We start from the raw sequence: 21,535 nt of genomic DNA, 5'->3' as shown, positions 1-21,535 counted from the left end.
ATGAAAACCGCGACAGATCCAATTAATAGTCCATGCTATGTCTGTGTCAAGACAATGAGTTTAAAAGAGCCGTGAATAATGCAGGTGATTTAGTGTTTTCAAGGATGCTCGGCGTGAAGACGAGCTTGATCTTCATTCCATATGGAGATTAAAGCGGATTAAAATTAAAGTCGTCCTAAATGCTCGTATATCTTTATTGCAGAGAGCGTAAAAACCGAAGCAAGCCCATAAGTGCTGTCCAATAAATCTATATTCAGCGAAGCGCGACATTGTGAAAGATACAAGCATTTGTTAATAAAAGTTTGTTTATAATTTTAAAATTCTAAATTTATTCTTAAATCTTGGCCGCAATATACTTGTGCCAATGTTTTTTTATATCCTCGACAGTGTTGTTAAAGTCAATTTTCGGAATAGCCTTCAACGCGCGTAGTGATTCTCGTTTAATGTCTTCAATTGGGTCAAAACGGTTTTCCCGGAGCGGTCGTTTGAGTTTTAAAGCATGTCGTGAAGGTGCACCGCTATATAAGTAAACAGTCGGAATAACATCGAATATTCCTTGTCCTTCGTGACGTGCGTTCTCTTATTCCGAGTTGTCGACGAGTGCTCAGAGAGCAAGAGTTCAAGTCGAGTAGAAAATCGTTCGGCTATATGTTGTGATTGCAGATTACGGACGTAAAACATTCCATGTCCTTCTTGACGTGCGAGATAGTGGTCCGAGTCAATGCTAAGACCTCGGAGCATACGGCCGTCTAAAATGCAGGAAGCGTGTCTTCCGTCTATCACAACATAATCGTTCTGGTCGGTAGCTTTTCGATAGGTAGAAGTCCACTTTTGTGAATGCTAAGACTTGGCGATTGAGCATCTCCCTCTACGAATCCCTTACTGGATTTGCGAAAATATCACAATGATCTACTCGTCTCGTCGTCTTGTTCCGTACTTCGCACTTCTTTCTCGGCGAWTATGTCAGCCTTTACTCTTACGAGGACATCAACCAGCTGGACAGCARCACCTTCTATATTAAGGGACCGGATACTACTGTCGCATGCCCCAAATTAAGCCTAGTCAAATAAGATTTTTACACGAACATTAATCACATGACTCAGATTTGAAATTTAATTTCTTTTATGAATGAATTATTTTGACTTTTAACATAAAACTATAAAAAGTAGCTAGTGTGTGCAAATCCTTTAGTTGCAACCTACCTCCCCATCAATTTTCATTTAAATCGGTTYAGCCAATATTGAGTTAGCAATTGTGTAATAAACACAACATCCGCGCTGTGGTTCGGACGTTCTGATGGTAAATAACTAAATTTATATTATATGTAAGATATTACACTTAGCAGATACAATCAATTTGATTTTGTTTATATATCAATTTGTTTTGGTATTTCAATTTAAATTTCAGCGTGAAAAACTTAAAGATCTTGAAGAGCTATGGCGTGTTCAAATAAATGCTGCTATCACGAGAGACTTAAATACATTACGAGCTCAAATCCGTTACAAACCGAATAATTTCATGAATTACTACACATACCTTACAGCTATGAATACCTCTATATATACTGATATTTTAATAAAAGAAATCTTTAAGTTGGCAGAAGGATCGGAAACGTTTAGCCCAACAGTAGGGCAACTTTATAAAGAACTTGGTCAAAAAGTACAGCAAAGGTAATAATAGTATTATGGTATTACTGTAAATGATGGTATATGATATTTATTAATATTTTCTTTCGGTATAAGTATTTAGTTATTTAAATGAATTTTCAAACATATTTCAAATGCAACTTTCATTTTCGATAATCATACGTATAAGATACCTCAGCTCACATATCTAAATAGGGCTTATTTCAGCAAAGTTTTCCGTGTCAAAGCTACTAAATTTCTTTTGCATATTGCTTTTATATTTGTAGTGTAGTTAAACGCTGAACTAGCTTATTAAAAATATTTTGTAAATTTTGGTCGTTTTCGGTCTAGTTTGTTCACTCCTGAAATTTTAAATATAATAAAATGCATTTTATCTTCATTTAGATATCAAATTGAAGTGAAAAAGAAAAATGGTATATTAGAAAAAATTGGAGAAATATATAGTTGTTATTGTGATATATTGAGCAAGAGAAATACTAAAGATAATACTCGGCAAATGTGGCAACGGCTGGTGCACAATCACCGAAATAGTGGGCCGAGCATGGATGTGAAATATGTAGGTTGGCCTACCAATGTGCAGTCAGGTGTTGGCCGTTTTCTTTACAATATTTTGATGCGTGACATTAAAATAGATGCTCATATTATGCGTCAAAAAACCAAAAGCAAACAACAAAATGTTTTACCCGCCTTCTATACACTTTTCCGAAACCAAGGACGCTTAGTAAAAGAAGAAGTTAAACCTCATCCTGTTTTAGCGAAGTAAATCTTTATTCAAATCAATTGAATTCCAACATGAAAATTTTACATTTCTGATTTCTTTAAAAAGATTATTGCGCATGTCACGCCAGCAAACACTAACATTTGATTCGAGTCTGGTACCAATGCTATGCCCACCACAACCTTGGAGTACACCCAATAATGGAGGCTATTTACTCAATAAATCAGAACTGATACGTTTGCCTCAACAGGTAAGAGTGTATTTTGAATATTCACATTAAAATTTATTTCACATAATTAAATAAATACAAAAATCTCATACAACTACAAATAGGCCATTCAGCAGTGGAATCGCATAAATTCAAGCAGTCAACAGCAAATTTATCCTGCTCTTGATTCTCTGAATCAACTCTCTAGTGTACCATGGCGCGTAAACACAGAGGTAAGTGAGATATTGTTGATTTTCCAGGCCTAATGTCACACTGATAAGGTCCTATCAGTTTGCTGACGGTGGACTTTACTCTTTTACACAATACACTCGGTAGAACCTTATATGCCATGTTGAGGAGGCTTATCTCACAGTAGTTGGCGCAGATTGTGGGGTCTCCATTTTTGTGGATTGTGCATAGCACTTAAATTCCAATCGTCGGTCATTTTTTCGTCCGACCATATTCTACAAAGAAGCTGATGCAAGCTTCTTATCACTTCTTCCCGCCGTATTTGAATGGTTCGGCCAGCAATCCATTGGCCCCGCGCTCTTTTGTTCTTCAGACGGGTAATTTCTATTCAGACTTCTTCATGTTTGGGCAATGAAACTCCAGGTCCATCGTCCATCTCCTGGTGTTTTGATTTCACTGCCATTCTGTAGGCTGGAGAAGTGTTCATAATTTTACTACGCTCTGGGCATTAGTCGGTAGATATAATCTGGGGGTTCTAAAAGATTGTGTTTACGTCTTGAAACATTCTGCTAGTTGCCGCATATTTTCGTAAAATTTTCGAGCATAATCCCCATTGGCCAACTTGTCAAGCTCTTCATTCTCACGCATTTTGGCCTCTCCTTTTTTGTTTGCAAATGCGTCTCACTTCCCTCTTCAACTCTCGGTATCTATCCCATCCCACACGCATTGTTGTCGATTCTAACGTTGCGAGGTAGGCAATCTGCTTTTTCTCCACTGCGATACGGCACTCCTAATCTTACCAGCTATTCTATTGCCTTTACCTTGGTCTCGATCAAGTCAATAATAATGTTATTTATATATAACACAATGCTTGTTGTTTATCGTTTGTGTGCTTGCTGCTAAATTTGATAAAAATTATTATAAAGTAAAACTAAAATGTGCAACAAACTATAAATTGATATATTATGGATTAAAATGGTGTGGTCTTTAAAATAACATTAGTGTTGTAAAAATATAAAACAACATTTTTGAAAAGTTTTATAGTGCGAGTCGCTGGTACGAGCCAGAATTTATTTGTGAATAATAATAATCTATTACTTTGCACTTGACGATTTTAAATCGCAGAAAAACGTAAACATAAACGTATTTATTAGAGAAAGAACTCCGTCCTCGTAAATCAAAATCAACGCAAAGGCACCTACGTGGTTTCAAATTCAGATTTTGCTGATCTGATATATGATTTGCATTTGTAAAAAAAGGTAAATAAATTTGACTTTCCCTAATATAGTCTGTAATGTCACCCTTAGGCTTAAAAGCTATGTTATATACAATGAAAATCTGTTATCATCAGTTCCAATCTCATATGGGATTTACAAGAAAGAAATGAAATGATGGAACAAATTTCTGCTTGATCAACTAAGCCATCGCTGACTTATGGTAAAAGTTTTGACAATTTTATTTGGCAAGCAAGGGGGCTGCACAAAATATCCTTGGTATCTTTGTGAACGGGTTAGTCGGGCATCCAATCACTTTTATCGCAAAGCATGACCATCTCGAGCGTCACATCAGATAGGCAGGAAAAAACCACTACATTTAAAGCTAYGATACACGAAACAGTTTGTAAATAAATTGGATGTTAAAAATGAAGGTTTTCTTCATCTTAAAACTGTCTTCCCAAAATTAAGTCAAGCTAAAATTTAATTTGATTTCATCCTAGTTCCTTTTATTGTTTTTGTAATATATGTATATAGGTATTTTCATTGGACCTCAAAATAAAAAAATCGCATAAATATAGTGACGTTAACTTTGTAAACAAGATAAGCTGTGATCAGAAAGGTGCATACAAGAGTTTTGTAGTGCTATGTGATAACTTCCATGGAAATAACAAAAGCGACTACTATATTACGGTAGTAAACTAGGGGTGTGCGAATCCGGTTCGTTCGATATTCGAGTAAAATATCGCATTGTTCGAATTATTCACATTATTCGAACTGTTCTCGAAATATTCGAAGCAGTAAATAGATTATTCAATTGCAGTAATAGAACAAAACTAAAGAAAATAAAAATATTATTTCATTCCAATCGCAAGTCAAAAACGGGTGAAAGAAAATATAAGTATCTTTTTAACGCCATGGCTATATTTTTGGTAACATTCGYTTTAAACGATGCTTTCACTAGAATATTAACAAGGTTGCAACAATTAACAGGACAGTGTTCCAAGGACATTAATAATATGTATCTTATCTTATAATTATGTRCGAGGTGTGTTCAAAAAGTATCGCGAATTTTGTGTTTTTCAAAAATTATTTATTTATTCATGAATATCTATTTTGTCCCCTTCAAAGTAATCCCCATGAGATATTATACACTTGTGCCAACGGTTTTTTCAATCTCCGAAGCACTTCAAAAAATCATTTTTTTTTTTATCTTCTTGAGCTCCTCCTTCGATGCCGTCTTTATCTCGTCAAGAGAAGCGTAAMGTCGTCCTTTCATGGGCCTCTTCAGTTTAGGGAACAAGAAAAAGTCACAGGGGGGCAGATCTGGGGAATACGGTGGCTGCGGCATCATTAGTGTATTGTTTTTGGCCAAAAAGTCGCGCACAAGCAACGATGTGTGAGCAGAGGCGTTATCGTGGTGCTTTTCGGCCTTCTGAGAACATTTTGTACCACCGATAAACGTTGCTTCGGTCCAAGGCAGCTTCTCCGTATGCCACCGTCAACATTCGGAATGCATCCGCGCACTTAATTTCGTTTTTCACACAAAATTTCATTCAGGTCCTTTGATCCATTTTTTGAGTAGGTAAAAATCGAAGACGATCCAAAACACGTGCAAGCAAAGCAGCTGTCAACAATTAAATGAACATTCAAAATGGCCGAGCTTGTCGGTATAAGTGAGAGACATGAGTACCAACATAACGCCACAAAAAATTCGAAATTCGAAAATTCAAAATTCGCGATAATTTTTGAACACACCTCGTATTACATATAAATCCCTAGATAAGCTGGTAAATACAACTAGCATAAAGTAATTGTAATGTAGATTTCACATTCGATTACTATGATTTCTTAATAATTTAAAATAACAGAAGCAATCGTAAACTTTATTGGAATGGTATGTTCGAAAAGACAAAAATCCAATAAATTTCCATAATACTCCTGAATATCCTATAATGTTGTTCAAAAACGTAGGGTTGTTGACAGTCGGAATTTTGATGCCTTCGTCCAGTTCGTGAATGTACTCGCTGTAGATTTAGTGGAGAAAAGTGTTACAGAGAAGAAGCAATAAAGGTGGTTGAAAGACTGTTTACTCTTGAAAAAAGTTGGTTTGTTTAAATACCCAGAAAAGAATTAGATTTTTACATACAGTGTAACAATAGATATAAGTATTACTAAGAAAATGTACTGATATTAGATGATAGCAAGTACGACAGACGAGGAATTAACCAATTCCAACAACAGCCGGTTCTACGTTACTAGAATTGACCCGAATTTTATCCGGACGAGGGCTGCAGGTTCTACAGCTGTAACAACAACCGCTTACACGCCACTCCACGCGGTCCAAAGAAACAAAGATCTTCTGAGATGAGCAGGTTTCAAAGTAATATGTAAAGATTAGCACAACACCATACAATGTCGTCTTTATAATAGTGACTTCGTTCGCTGTGATACTACCCTAGAATATTAGGGTATAGCTACCCGGTCAGGGTTCTACCTTGAAATATTGAATATATACATCCACCCAATTACATGTTACCCTAAAGGATATCACCCGAATATTGGTGCGCAACTTCGTGGTGAAAACCATTTGGTACTCGTASTAGGCGACTTTAATGCTACCACGTTGGCATTCYTGTCTTTGAAATGATCGTAATGGCATGGAACTGGCGGAACAGCTATCCGATTCGACGTTCCACGCAATGAATGGCGTAGTCCCCACCCGAATAATAGGTACCTGATATCACCATTGCTTCTGGTGGTCTGATAAATAGTATAACCTGGCGATCTATGCTAACTCTCGCCTCACAGCATTTGCCTATCTCGATCGAGAAACCTCTCGACTTTATTTCTGTGGGCAACCGCACCTTCGTCAACTTTAATAAAGCTCACTGGTCGGATTCACAGAATTTACAGAGTGCATATTCACCGGACTACCAGTTGGAAAAATCGCGGAACATCGCCGAAGCAGCTGTTTTAGCTCATGAGCGCGACACCTTCACCATGCCAATCCCTATGAACGTCGAATAAGGGATCTCAATTTGAAGATTCGGTTACCATATGGCGGACAAAATARATAGAGCATCTGAAATCTTGGAGCCTCTTCAATGGCGTGAGTCAAGGTCCAGACCCAATGTTGACTGCCTTTACTTGTTTTCACTGCCTTTTCGTACGTTGAATATTTGTATGACCAAATAAGCGCTTTGAACGCTGTCAAGGCACGGTTGCCACTTAATATCTTTGGGAGCAAAACGCCAAACAAAACRTTAGTAATCGTATTTTTTWAATTTAATTTGAACTTTTTTGTAAAACGTTAATTTATTATATAATTATATGGACAGGGTGGCTGATGAATTTTGCTACATTAAGAAACTCAAATAATTTTTTTTTTTTTCAGTGTATGGAGTTCATTTCTCTTTTATTCATGTTAAAGTTCATTCAATTTTTATTAAATATAGCTTAATTAGTTTTACAAATAATGGAATTTAAATGCCCCCCTGCTCGTTGATGCATGTGCGTCATCTTACCAAAAAGTTGTTCATTACTGCTTGGAGAGTTGATAGCCGCAATTTTTTCTCGAATGGATTGCCTTAGTTCATTCAAATTTGTTGGTTTTGCTTTGTAGACTTCCTGTTTGCAATAACCCCACAAGAAAAAGTCAGGTGCAGTAAGGTCAGGCGACCTGGGTGGCCATTGGGAAATTTTCGTCGCAATTCTGTCATAACAGGTTGGGCTATGTGAGGAGCTGCACCATCTTTCTGAAACCACACAGAGTTGAAAGAAATTCTCCTTCGGCGTAATTCTGGATAGAAAAACTCTCTCAACATACTCAAGTAACGGTCTCCAGTAACCGTAACGGTGTGACCGTTTTCTTCGAAGAAGTAGGGCCCGACAATGCAGCGTGATGAAACTGCACACCGCACTGTGACACGAAGTGGATACAATTCCGTCGCATGGAGTATCTGTGGGTTGGAAGCACTCCATATTCGACAATGTTGTTTGGTTTATGTTGCCGTTTAAATCGAAATGGGCCTCGTCAGACATGAAAAGACAGTTCAACATGTTTCCATCCTCTTCCACCATTTGAAGCATCTTCTGGCAAAATTCCAAGCGAATCGGCAAGTCTGCAGCGTTCAGTTTGTTGGCCATTTGAATTTTATATAGGAATAAGTTCAAATCTTTGTGCATAATTGACTGTAATGACTGTCTGCTTACACCCATTTGAGCAGATAAGCTTCTTGTCGAAACAAATGGATTGTTTTGTATGGCAGCAGCTACAGCAGCGATTGTTTCCTCCGTTCGAGCTGAAGGGTTTCGATGGTAAGGTCTTCTGCTGACTGTCCCATGCCCGGCAAAATTGTTTACAAGTCTCATTATGGTCCATCTGCTCGGAGGATTGCCGCCAAACKTGCGCCTATACTCTCTTTGAATCGGACCTACGGACTCCAGTGCGTGATAGCGGCGGACAATCCAAATTCTTGTTTTAGTGTACCAGTTATCCATTTTTGTTAAATGTAAAAGTCAATCTGCAAAATAAAAAAAAAAAAATTAACCAGATTCATTAAATAGAAAAAAAGTTATTTAATTTTTTTTTTGGTAGCGGCTTTCACCAGCCAACCTGTATGTTACCCAACAATATCGAAATTAAACATCTTAGTTTTATTTTAGTATGTAAAACTAATTTATTTAATAACACTGGCGGAACATTGTAAGATTAAACACTGTGCGCGTCCGTATTGTGTTGTGTGTATTGTATTGTGTGAAGTCCCAGAATCGTTAAGTCCGTTTGTTCAGGGTGTCTGTTAAGATTTGMATGCGTGCGCTTTTCAGGTCAGAGTTGCAATACCACATTTCGCCTATCTGACTTATTCGTTCGGTCCGAACGAAATTTTCCATCTCTTCATGAATTCGGCGATGGTGGTCGTGTAACTAGGACCCTCGCCGACCTTCTCGACCTCATACCTATTGTGTCCTTCGAAATCTTATATGGACCAACAAATTTAGACCTTAACCTAAGCTTTCTCTCATACTGAGTCCGTTTAATGGCGACTAATTCGTCCAGTCTGTACTTTGTTGATTCTTTCCTCTTTCTGTCAAAATTTTGTTTGTTTTCCATTTGTTTGCTCCATCGTAATCGATTGGGGAATCGGGTTCGCCTTCTCCTGGAATTTAGTACTACAGATAACCATATTTCGGGCCCCAGCGAGGTCGATCAGCCTCAACCCACTTGGGGATGTTTGGTCGTGGAAGCTGAATTTACCGAACGTAGTGCGAAAGATAAATTCTTAGCCCACCCTGGCGTTAAAGTCGCCAAGCACGATTTTGAGATCGTGGCGGGGGCAGCTCTYATAAGTGCGCTCCAAGCGCTCTTAGCAGGCATCTTTGCTCACATCGTCCTTTTCTTCCGTCAGGGTGTGGGCGCGAATAAGCGGTATGTTGAAGAACTTCGCTTTGATGCGGATTGTGGCTAGATGTTCATCTACCCGAGTGAATGATAGTACTCGGCGACGGAGTCTCTCTTCCACCACCAACCCCACACCAAACTTGCGCTCCTTTATATGGCCCCTGCAGTGAATGCCACAAGGACCTACCCGTCTCTGTCCTTGTCTCGTCCATCGCATTTCTCGGACGGCGGTGATGTTAGTCTTTATTTTCACGAGGACATCAGCCAGCTGGGCAGCTCCTTCCCAATTGAGGGGTTAGGTGGGTTTCAGAGGTACAAAAAAAAAGAAGGTATTTTTACGATTTTTTTTTAATACAAGCAATCATATATTTGAAAAATATAATTTTTATATCAAAGGTATATATTCGAACAATATCTCCTGAAATTTCGATACAAAAATGTTAAAATTCCGCCGTTGGGACCGCATTTCTCTGGGTGTCTCTCAAAAAAGTGCTCTCGCCGTAGACAGCATAACTTATTATTGGTTCATATACAATTAAAAAACTAATCATACTCTGTGAGTACATATCTAAATCTCGTTTTTGAACGTAGGAAATAAAAAAATATTAAAATTGTCCTTTTCTCGGACTTTGAACAAAAAATCTCATTTTTGGTAAAATTTTCGGCATTTTTTGGTCAGAAAAATAAGTTGTAATGAAACAAGAAAATCCTTCGTTCAATAACTARATAATATTATTTCAAAAACGTGTACACAATACGAACTAAATCGGTCGATAACTTTTCGAGAAATTGTGTCCACTGACTTCAAAAACACAGTTTCGCAGCTAGCCTTGAGTGCACAAGTTCTCAAGGCTGTATCTTCGAAATCATTACTCGGATCAACTTTAAAATTTAGGACTATATTCTAAAGGTATTGTAGAATTTAATAAAGCAAACAAAAAAAAAATCGATTTTTGGAAATTTTCAAACCCACCTAACCYCTTAAGGGACTGGACATTCCAGGTGCATGCCCTCAATTCGTAGTCCTTTTTTCGTTTGCCATGGTTGTCATCAAAAGGGGGGTCACTCATCCGAGGCTTGCTGTTCCTTTTTATTGGTGTGATTTTTTACGTGGCGGGTCCCAAACCCAGYGCACAACCCTGCGGAGGGAATGTTTCGCCTTCTCACTTTAGCTTGCCTTCTAACGGATGTTCCTAGCTACCCAGAGGATACTTGGTCAAAGACCGGAAGTCGTGAGCTACTTGAGTCATATGTAAAAGAATCGTTTCTAGCCAATCCAAAGTGAATGGCGATCAGAGAACTTTCCTCACTTGCGTGAACTTCTATACATGACTCCATCCTCCCTTATCTTATTGTACCACACTCTATAATATATCCCAGAAATTCGTCTTCAGGAACTGGCATTTCTCCCACTTAATCCTTTTATTATAACATGCCGCCCTATTCAACACAACTTGCAACTTATGTACACCCTCATCATAACTATTAAAAGGAATTATAAGATCGTCCATGTAAGTTACCACGACGCCATCCTTCGCTAAATCTCGAAACACTGCGAAAAYGTATCGAGTGATTACTGGGAATTGAAAATATCGAAAAGAACATCAATGAATTCGTATTGACCTCGATGGGTTACGAATGACGTATTTTTCCACGGACTATCGGCACATGGAAAAACTCATTCCATAAATCTAACGTTATAAATACTTTTGCGCCTAGTAATCTCTCGATAACTTCATCTATGAGTAGCATTGAAAAATTATCGGTCATGATTTTTTCGTTCAAACGTCGGTAGTCACAATTTAGACGTTTGGTTTCGTTTTTTTTTTTTTTTGTCACACTAATACGATCGGTGATGCATACTCGGAGACGCTAGTTTGGATTATGCATTGCTCCATCCATTCCGCAGTCTGTTTATCGACAATGCACTTATCGGAGTGGGACATTCGTCTTGGCCCTTGAAATACCGGATAATCATCAGTAAAACAAATTTTCATAGAAACTGGGGAATCGTGCTTACTAGGCGAGTACTACCTTTTTATGTTCTCTTTCGAGATGCGACAAATCTACCTGTAAAGTTTTCTCCGACATTACTTCTGCAAYCATACACCGATCGTCTAACTCATTAAGAATTTCTATTTTACCTTCACTTTTCTCTACTATGCGGTTTTGAACCTTYGTTTCCATCACCTTTGCTCTCAATTCTACCTCGCCTTCTTTTATAACCAAATCAACCTGCTTTAATACAATATTCTCGATTATTGCCTCGTACATAAGGTCACGCTCACTCACAACGTGGAAATTGATATCTTCTTTCACTCCATTTACGCTAACTTTAATTATGAAACTGCAAATAGTTGTAAGTATACTATTTCCTATTCCACGAAGATGATTTATATCATTGGACAACTCAAGCTTCCCTAACTTCATCAACACATCGTAACGCATGAAGCATAGATCGCAACCAGTGTCCAGCAATGCTGATAACATAAACCCGTTAATAGTTATTTCTTTGAAAGTTACGGTGCCAAGGGCGGTCATACGAATCATTTCAAGCGTATTTACCCTTGCGCCCTCGCTTTTTACCTCCGTCCTTTTCTTTGGGCACTCTGCAATATGATGYCCTGTCTGATTAAACCCAAAACATTTTGATAGTCGATGCTGTTTGCAAGTATTCGCCAAATGACCCGCTTCTCCACACTTACAACGGCTTTTCCTATTAGGTACCTGATTTATAGTAACAGAATTATTGTTTTCACGCTTGTTTTGAAATGTAMTTACCTTGGGTTGATGCCCCGAGCGAACTTTTTCATAAACAAGGATCTGAGATTTTAATTCTTCTATCAAACTTGCCTGATACAAGTTAACTTTGTTTGGTCTGTCGTCTGGGATCCCCTCTACAAAATATTCGATGAGACTTCTTTCGTCTAGCTTTATTGGCCTACCTATAACCATAGGGCTATAAAGATAATCGTTATAATCTTCATTTGGGYGTTTGACGACGTTACTACCCTAAATTATTTTTGCAAACATTGTTTAAGTGTACTCCAACTTATTATGTCCCGAACGAAAATTTTCGCGGCACCCTTCAATAATTGTTTCCCGTATATAAATTTTTGTAAATCCTCCCAACCAACTGCCTGAAATTAGATTCAAAATCATCGAGCCACTTCTCGACTGGGTTTTGCGCCGTACCGGAAGACCGGAGACCCGAACTCCATCGATGGCAACATATTGCTTTGCACTGAGCTAGTTTCGCTGTCTGAGCTATCGTCTTCAGCATTTACAGTCAGTCAAAATTCCTCACAAAGACTATCCTGTAATGTGGCTTTACGGCAATTTGTCGGCAAACTCAGTGCCAACAATTTTTCCTTCAATCCGTTGGCTGTTAATAAAAAAATCTGTTGCCCGTCCATATCGAATGTTAACAAAAGCAAATGGTATAGAATTTTGAGTGCAAATTAGGTATTTAGTATATAACAAGTAAAAGCAAACCTTAAAATATATGTACATTGACAACTTTTGCTTTTATATAGCAATTTGAATACATAATTAATTCTTGTAATTTAAATTTAAGACAATTAATTTTCAGAATTAATCTTTTTGACAACTTAATTCAGTTTTGTTTAATTCAAAGCTCATTTGAGAATAGATTCTAATTAGTTAGTGTTTAATAAATACCTGTTATACGCTTACTCTCTAATGTACATACGCTAAACTGCTCCGCTCCGCTACTCACTCTCGTGTTCTCACCCGCATTAACTCTGTATACATATATCGACTCAATCGCAGACACAGTTTATTTCGACGCTTTCACCAACTGTACCAATGCTGCTTGCTTAAACTGCTCACTCTCTGCTGTCGCAAAATCTGTGTCGCCAAACACTTGCCTCTCAGTCTATTACGACGCTCTCGCCAACTGAAGACAATGATGGTTGCTTAAACTGCTCACTCTCTGCTGCCGCATAATCTGAATCGCTGTTCACTCTCGACTGCGCTTAACAACGCCGAATCGGCGTCACAACGGCTTGAGTTAACGGTCGTCATCGGTTACGACATGCCAAGTTAATAKAACCCGACATTGTACTCTTTTACAAATTTCTAGAACGTTCTTATAAGTTAACGGTACCCTTAACTGTTGACTCCAGTCACTTTACACAAAGTACAAATWACTCGACACTTCTGCCACTTTCTGGGACGTTCTTTTATTACTTTAACTTCCACATGCGAAGGGATTTGCATTCCACTTCTAACACCACTGGTGCGGAACAATATTTGAATTAAACGCCTTAGTTTTTTTTAGTATGTGAAAGTAATTTATTTAATAATACTGGCGGAAAATTGTAGGATTAAACACTTAGTTATATAAAATTAGTTTATTGACCAATTTGTTTTTATTCTTTTAAGAGTGCCCGTCTGCATTGAGTGAAGTCTCAAAATCGTCTCTGTTGGCCTTTATTGTTTTCGTTAAGTCCGTTTATGTTAAGAGTTGCATGCTTGCGCTGGTTAGGTCAGGTCAGGGTTCCAATCCCAAATGTTATATTAAATATTTTTAAATTATCGTAAATGATTATGTGATAAAATATTGTGCTCCAAATAGAAAAAAAGTACCGACTGGCAGCCATAGTTACAAAATCTATTGTCAAAAGCGCTGGAAAATAGAACATCGAGATATTTGAAACTTCAATCGCTTGAAGCAAGAGGAGTACATTTGGTTTCGTTTCATATGCTCTATCATAGTTCTATTTAGTTTTGACAGTTTTGACACAGCAAAGCAAGTAAAGCCTGCCAGCATTTCGCCAAGCCCTTGAGCTTTGGACTACCAAGGCAATGTCTAACCCGAAGAGACATGATGACCGAGTTGAAATTCAATTCAATGGACATACCTCTTTGGACACAAGCGAGCTATTGTAGCCGTGTATTTACACTGCACTTTTCGATAGGCAAAACTAAACGATGTGTTACCCGACGGCTACGCAACATACCAAAAGACGGCGCACCACTTACTTTTACCGATGAGAAGAGTGTAATGAGAAAGGCAAAATCTTCCAAGTCCATTGGAACTGATGGAACAAACATGTTGATGCTATAACACCTAGGGTCGGCGGGAGTTAGCTTCCTTACCAAGGTCTTCAACAAAAGCGGAGTCCTATCAAAAACCACACGTTTCTCGTAGCGGTGAACTGCTTTTGACATAGTTAAGTATACAACACTACTTGAGGGCATCAAAAAATCTTCGCTCCCTCCAGGGTTGAAGAAGTGGACTATGAAGTAACTGAGCGGTCGACAATTAGCCGAACTGTTTCGACGTAACAACTCTAAATTGAGAAGAATTGAACGGAGAGTTCCGCAGGGTGATGCCTTCTCCCCGTTACTGTTTAACTTCTACAGCTCGAAACTTTCTCAACCACCACAAGGAATTTCTATCACCTCGTACGCTTATGAATGCACGATAATGACATGCATGTGCTGAAAAGTAAATGGCTATCTCTATTTTACCGCTTCCTCGCTGCACGAAACGTCTCTTCGCCACTAAATCTACAGCGATCATATTCAGTAACTGGGCTATATTCCTTCGACTTGACCTTAATATTTCATTATGATTAATAATATTAATAACCGCATCCTATGAGCATCAAGAGGTGCTTCCTCAACTTCGTCGATGACAGAAAACAATATGCCGATCAGACTTCGGTTGAAACAAACTTCAGACATGCACTGATCGCCATTCGCAGTGGAGCCATTAACACCTTCACCGACTCCCTCTAAGTAAAAGGCGTACTTGGAGTTAGACTCTTTGCAGAAGAAGAGCGCAAGAATTGATAGTGACCCTTGCGCAGCTTCGTTTTGGCTATTGTAGCAGGTTAAACTCCTACTTATCCCGAATTGACCCTGACATATCAAACATAGGTTCCGCGCGCAATCAGTCCCCTCAAAACAGCGCATTTCCTGGATCTAACGTTAGAAGACCTCGATGACAACATTTCTAATATTTATCATCCTAACGGGGGTTATTTACCTGACAACCTAACAACACGAGGAATTAACCAAAATCCTTATACAATCTATTTTAATTTTTAGATTTGCAATCAAATTTCCTCTGCCTTTGTGTATCTGTTAACTTTGAGTTACATTTCCTTGTTTTCAAAATGTTAATGGCTCGTTATTTTTGTCATTTTACAAACGTTACGTTGGTTATTTTTATTTCAATAGTGGCTCGGAATTAGTTCAAAATTACTTTGAATATAGATATTTATTTTAGCCACTTCTTCGGTATTTAAAATTAATGGTGCAGAGTATGATATGAAAGAAAAAATTAAACTTATGATTCCTCTAAATTAGATTCTCGACGTTATTATAAAAGTATTTCAAAATGGTGGCGACCATAAACTTAATGTACCTCAACCTCCAAGCTCACTGCCTCCATTACCTTTATACCATGAAGAAAACACAGCATTAAGTACGGCCGTAAGATCGAAACTTTTTAAAGACAAACTAGCACATCGTCGAAAACAAGGAGAGATGTATAGTTTATGGTGTGATACCTTATATCGTCTTTCTTTAGCATCTCACGTAAGCATSCTTAAATAGAATTGAAATCTCTAAAACCTATTGATTTGTGCTTTTAATTTTAGTATCGAGATAGGGTGTTTTGGCTGCCTCATAATATGGACTTTCGCGGCCGAGTTTATCCGATACCACCTCATCTTAATCATTTGGGATCAGACTTGGCACGCTCCATGCTTGTTTTTGATCAAGCACAACCTCTTGGACAGGATGGTTTCAGCTGGTTGAAATTGCATTGTATTAACTTAACGGGCTTAATGAAGCGCGATTCAGTCCATGAACGTTTACTTTTTGCTGAGGAAATAATGGATGATATTATTGATTCTGCTGATAATCCTTTAACTGGCAGAATGTGGTGGGCCAAATCAGATGAACCATGGCAAACATTAGCTTGTTGTATGGAAGTAGCTAAAGTTTACCGCACAAATAATCGCGAAGGTGAGAAAATATTCTTCACACATCATATCTTCAGAACATAAATCATAAGTTAGTTAGTTAATTTGTATTTGATGCGTCTTATAGTTTTAACGACAACAATTATACCAATACTTGCTATAAAGTTTAATGACTCTGGCGCATTTAGTTCTTGATTTGTCGAGCTTTTAACAGTTTCGACAGAACTGTTATATGGGGAGAGGGTGGGTTTTATATGTATTATAAAATTTGTTCCAAGTAAATTTGGACATGACATCTTAAGAGGTTTATCTTAGAGGTTCCATACATAATGACATCAAATGTACTTTCAAAGGAATAAAGAATTTCATTGATATCGAAAACCATTTTTGTTTGTCGTATAATGAGGTAATATTCATACGCTAGAAATTTTATTTCAGGTGTATTTTTTTAATGATCGATTAAAATCAAATCCTTGTAACTAACTTTTTTGTTTGACAAGATATCACGAAATCAAGAAATTGATCCAAATAAAGATGAAAATAAATGCATAAACGAACTTCCTTTCTTATTAAGAAACCTTACATCGACTTTAAACTTGTTTATCTCAAGCGTGCCTAGAGTGTTTACCTAACACGTACTATCTCAATTTGTGTATATTTTCAGTTATTTAAACTATATTAATTAATATATTATATTAAAAGAAGTGTTAAATTATTGTTGAGACTCGTTATTCGACGAAATTGTGAAACGATTCAAATTATATTTACGATCTTTTTAACCAACACGAGTCAAAATTTGTTCATAAGGGAACAATGCTTTCCCTACCAGAATCCTCTGTATCATAAAAAATGTTGTAAACTTTTTGTTATTAAAGCTCTGTTATTGTATTTGTAAAAGCGCCGTTAATACCTTAAAGTAATATATATAATATATAGTAAATATACAAATAGATATACCGCTGAATATATATCTACATTTTACATTTATTAATTCTGAATTTGTTGTAAATCCATAAAATTAAATTTTTTAGGTTTCTTAAGCCGGTTTCCAATTCATCAGGACGGTTCTTGTAATGGGCTGCAACACTATGCTGCCCTAGGGCGAGATGAAGCTGGAGCCAAAAGTGTTAATCTGTTTCCTTCACCTTTACCRCAAGATGTTTATAGTGCTGTTGCTGCACTTGTAGAGAAATCTCGCAAATCAGATGCATCAAAAGGAGTCCAAGTAGCGCAAGCATTAGAGGGTTTTGTCCGCCGCAAGGTTATTAAGCAAACTGTTATGACTACTGTGTATGGAGTTACCCGCTATGGTGCACGACTGCAAATAGCACGCCAGTTAAAAGATATTGAAAGTTTCCCTAAAGAATGGGTATGGCCGGCTTCCACATATTTAACATCGAAGACCTTCGAAAGCTTACGAGAAATGTTTACATCAACACGTGAAATACAGGATTGGTTTACGGAATGCGCTCGACTAATATCAGGCGTTTGTGGACAAAATGTAGAGTGGGTAACGCCGCTTGGTCTACCAGTCGTGCAACCATATAATCGACAGGAAGTTAAACAGACCATGCGTACAGCTGCACGAGTTTCTGAAACTATGGCTATGGATATGTATGAAAAGCCGAATGTTATGAAACAAAAAAACGCATTTCCGCCCAACTTCATACATTCTCTAGACTCTTCCCATATGATGCTCACTTCCCTTTATTGCGAACAAAAGGATGTTACATTTGTTTCTGTACATGACTGTTTTTGGACCCATGCATGCACAGTCTCCGAAATGAATCAGATTTGCAGAGAACAATTTGTATCTTTACATTCTCAACCTATTTTAGAGGATTTGTCAGCATTTATGAGATCGAAATATAGCTTTCGAGAATGGTGAGTTCTAAAAAATTTGTGTAAATTCTTATTTTTTTAGTATAACATTTATATGTTAACATATTTATAGTGACCTGCTTAATGATGGATCTGCGGACGACCTTTCAAAACGCAGGCTCAACAGAACCTTGCGAGAGATGCCGAAAAAAGGGGACTTTGATCTTCGAAACGTTTTGAAGTCTGTGTATTTTTTCAGTTAGGCTGCTTTATATTAATATAAATTGATAATAAGCAGTTTGATTTCATAAACTTTGTTTTATATACAATAGAACAAATATTTGTTATTTTTTAACTATTGTGTGATTTTGTTACGTATTTATTTTTCATAAAATTGGAAACAGTTAAACAATATATAATATTTAATTATTGAATTATGGCATTGCGCGATGATGACTGCCAATATATTGAATACATAAGAATAGTTTTGTTTAGAATAACACAAATTTAGCTACTATAATGTAGTTACATATATGTAAGCTTAATGCAATTAATTTAAAATGGTAGGTATGCATTACGATTTAATTTTTCATTTAAAGGGAGCCAAAAACCCGAATAATATTTCTTTGTCTAAGCTACTATAGGTTTGAAACCGGATTCTAATATCTAATTCTAATATATAGTACATCACTTAAGGGGTATGGTCACTATATTTGCATGGCAGGTATTAAATCATGTGCATATTCGTAATATATATAAGCATTCATTCACAAAACCAATGAAACATTTATCAAGTTTCATGAAAAATTATTATTTTCGGTTAATTTTGTTGGCTATAATAAAACAAATTTTGCAATTACGCTTCGCTTTTCTGTTTAGGTTTAGCATCAACAAAAAAGTTCTTTAATTTGCATGAGAATAACCGTACATAAAAAAATTAGAAAATATTGAATCCTTCAAAAATTATAGGTATTTGAATAAAAACTCGGAATATTCTACGGTTGAGGTGGGCTTACTATATAAGTCATTTTTGTATGACTATAAAGCAATGGTCGCCATTTATACAAATTCAAAAGTTTTATTTTTTGAGAGTGTATTCGTTTTACTGATCTCGTACCTTTTTTAGTTCAAGCRTATTTATGACAACCTTCCTTTCCTTTAAATCGTTTTTGCATGCAAGTAGTATGCAAATATTTTCTAAAACTTCTGTTATAACTAACATTACAATTATATAGTATTGTCACAAAAATTAATTTTTTTTAATATTATAAACAAGTAGCAACCGTTATATTAAACAAAGCCCCGCGGGCTATGAACTGCCAATCACTGCTATAAAGAATAATTTAAGCAGAAAAAACGATTTTTTTTTTAATTCTACATGGCCATACCTTTTAAGCTCAGCCAAAATTATGTATACACCTTCTATTAAGGGACTCAGAAAAAATGGGAAATTTTTCTCAGTCATAATGTTTAAATTGAGTAGTGCTACTAAACATCCGAAATGAATTTGTTATCAAAATAATTAATTGAAATAATAATTAATTTTTTTCAAACATTGACGATGAAGTGAGAAATATTTCATTCTGATTTTATTTTCATATTTCAAGCCTTTATATACATACAACGTACAATTTTTCAAATTATCTTAAATAACTAAATATATATATATTTTATACGATAGGAAATCAGCGAAAGCCTAACCCCATGTCAATGTGGAACCTTAATCCGAACTAAACCTCCTACTGTCTTGTACCGATCCCCCCGGTATCACCGTCAATTATTACGTCGGGAGGAAGGTAGACTATTGCTCATACGTACGCTATGGTTCTAATGCATTTAGTAACAAGCTGCATTCAAATTGTCCTACCTCGGTTTGCCTCATAACCCCYTTTATATAGTGATTGTCACCCAACCCTTTCTGTCTGCACCAGTCATGGTTTGTGTGTCACGTCGTGTCTTAGTTGTTCGTTGTTCTCCAGCTCTTCGGTCTTTCATTATTTTGTCTGCCACTTTGCAAATGGCTTTCCACTTATCTAGTGATTTCACCATTTATATATACAGATAGTCACAAGTATCTTTGCTTTTTTATATATGTAGATATATAAAACTGCCTTGCATATTTACGTATAAAAGCCCACATCTTGAGAAAGTTTTCCCAATTGTAGCTAAAATGAATTTTTACAACTGGCATCACCACCATTAACTGTTCTATCACATTTACAGTGGTGAGAACAAAACAGGAACAGCAATATGGTACTTTGAAGTTTTAAAATGTGSGGTTTTCTTATTAAATAAAGCTGTTTTTAAATACAATTATAACTTATATAATTGTTTCCTAACAGTGAATAGAATTTTCCACCTTACAAAGGCAAATAAAAACAAATATTAATGCGAAACTCTAAAACCTGCGAAATATGTTTCCTCTTTTTGTTTAAGCAACTGTACAATTTCGATTTGAATTAAATTTTCGGTCTTTAATTTGTGTATTGCTGTTCAAAATTGAACATGTTCGTTGCTTCCAAAAGACGGACAACAACATTATATTTAAACCTTTCATATATTTCAGAAATATTACATAAGATAAGAAATATCTTACTATTGTAATAAATTATRCAGTCCACATATATTTGATAAGACAGAGGCAGTACAAAAAGTACATAAATAAACACAAAAATATATGTAACATACATAAATATATGGAGCACATACAAATCCATAGGCATTACGCATGCACTCAAATACACAATAAATTTATTTAGGTTTGGACAATTGATTACAAATGCACATGTGCACTTGAAAACAACCCAAACCATGCAACATAAATTGTATGATAACACACACTGTAATACATGTATAGTATAGTTGAAAACAACCAAATGTGGTGTGCCGTACATACACATATATTTAATTAGATAACTAAGAACTCAAAAATAGTATATAAGGTCTACAAATTTAGAAATAAAATTCCCCACCAATGGTAAGGTTGATAAAATCTTTGTTGGGTTTTACACATTTGGTCCTTCGAGTCGGATTAGTAGCTCGAGCCAAAATTGTAAGACCTGTATGRATAAAATACAGGCAATTTATGTAAATGTCCTATTATATATGTATGTATATGGGCAATATAAAAGCCCTTTTAATTACGCAGGCAAATTGATAAGGAAATTGTAAGACCTAAGCCGTTTAGTACGAAACGAGGCACAGCAAGGTCAACCAGGCGAATAAAATAAATACTTCCAACTATTTTTTTAAAGAATAAAAAAAGTTTATTAAAAAAAAAAATGTTAAAAATGTCGAACCCTGCGGACATGTTACAAAGGAAAGGCGATCTACGCGTAGAAGGGATCACTTTTGAGAAGAATCTGCTCGTATG

General features: G+C 36.5%; 1 protein-coding gene across 1 annotated transcript in view; it reads left to right on the top strand.

Moving 5' to 3' along the window:
* Window positions 1-19,021, top strand: part of LOC108978038 (DNA-directed RNA polymerase, mitochondrial) — a gene marked incomplete at its 5' end in the record, with an annotated part of 51,819 nt that extends 32,798 nt beyond the window's left edge. Inside the window, 8 exon segments of the mRNA XM_018948120.1 lie at window positions 1,408-1,670; window positions 2,031-2,405; window positions 2,473-2,614; window positions 2,698-2,805; window positions 15,722-15,952; window positions 16,015-16,384; window positions 17,373-18,225; window positions 18,296-19,021. Coding sequence (XP_018803665.1) covers window positions 1,408-1,670; window positions 2,031-2,405; window positions 2,473-2,614; window positions 2,698-2,805; window positions 15,722-15,952; window positions 16,015-16,384; window positions 17,373-18,225; window positions 18,296-18,425 — 2,472 coding nt within the window.
* Between the last annotated feature and the right edge of the window lie 2,514 nt (window positions 19,022-21,535).

Source organism: Bactrocera latifrons, unplaced genomic scaffold (genome assembly GCF_001853355.1).
Source record: "Bactrocera latifrons isolate USDA-ARS-PBARC rearing strain unplaced genomic scaffold, ASM185335v1 scaffold_990, whole genome shotgun sequence".
Classification (NCBI taxonomy): domain Eukaryota; kingdom Metazoa; phylum Arthropoda; class Insecta; order Diptera; family Tephritidae; genus Bactrocera; species Bactrocera latifrons.
Note: the sequence above shows the minus strand (reverse complement) of the source record. Positions and strands in the feature narration are given on the sequence as shown.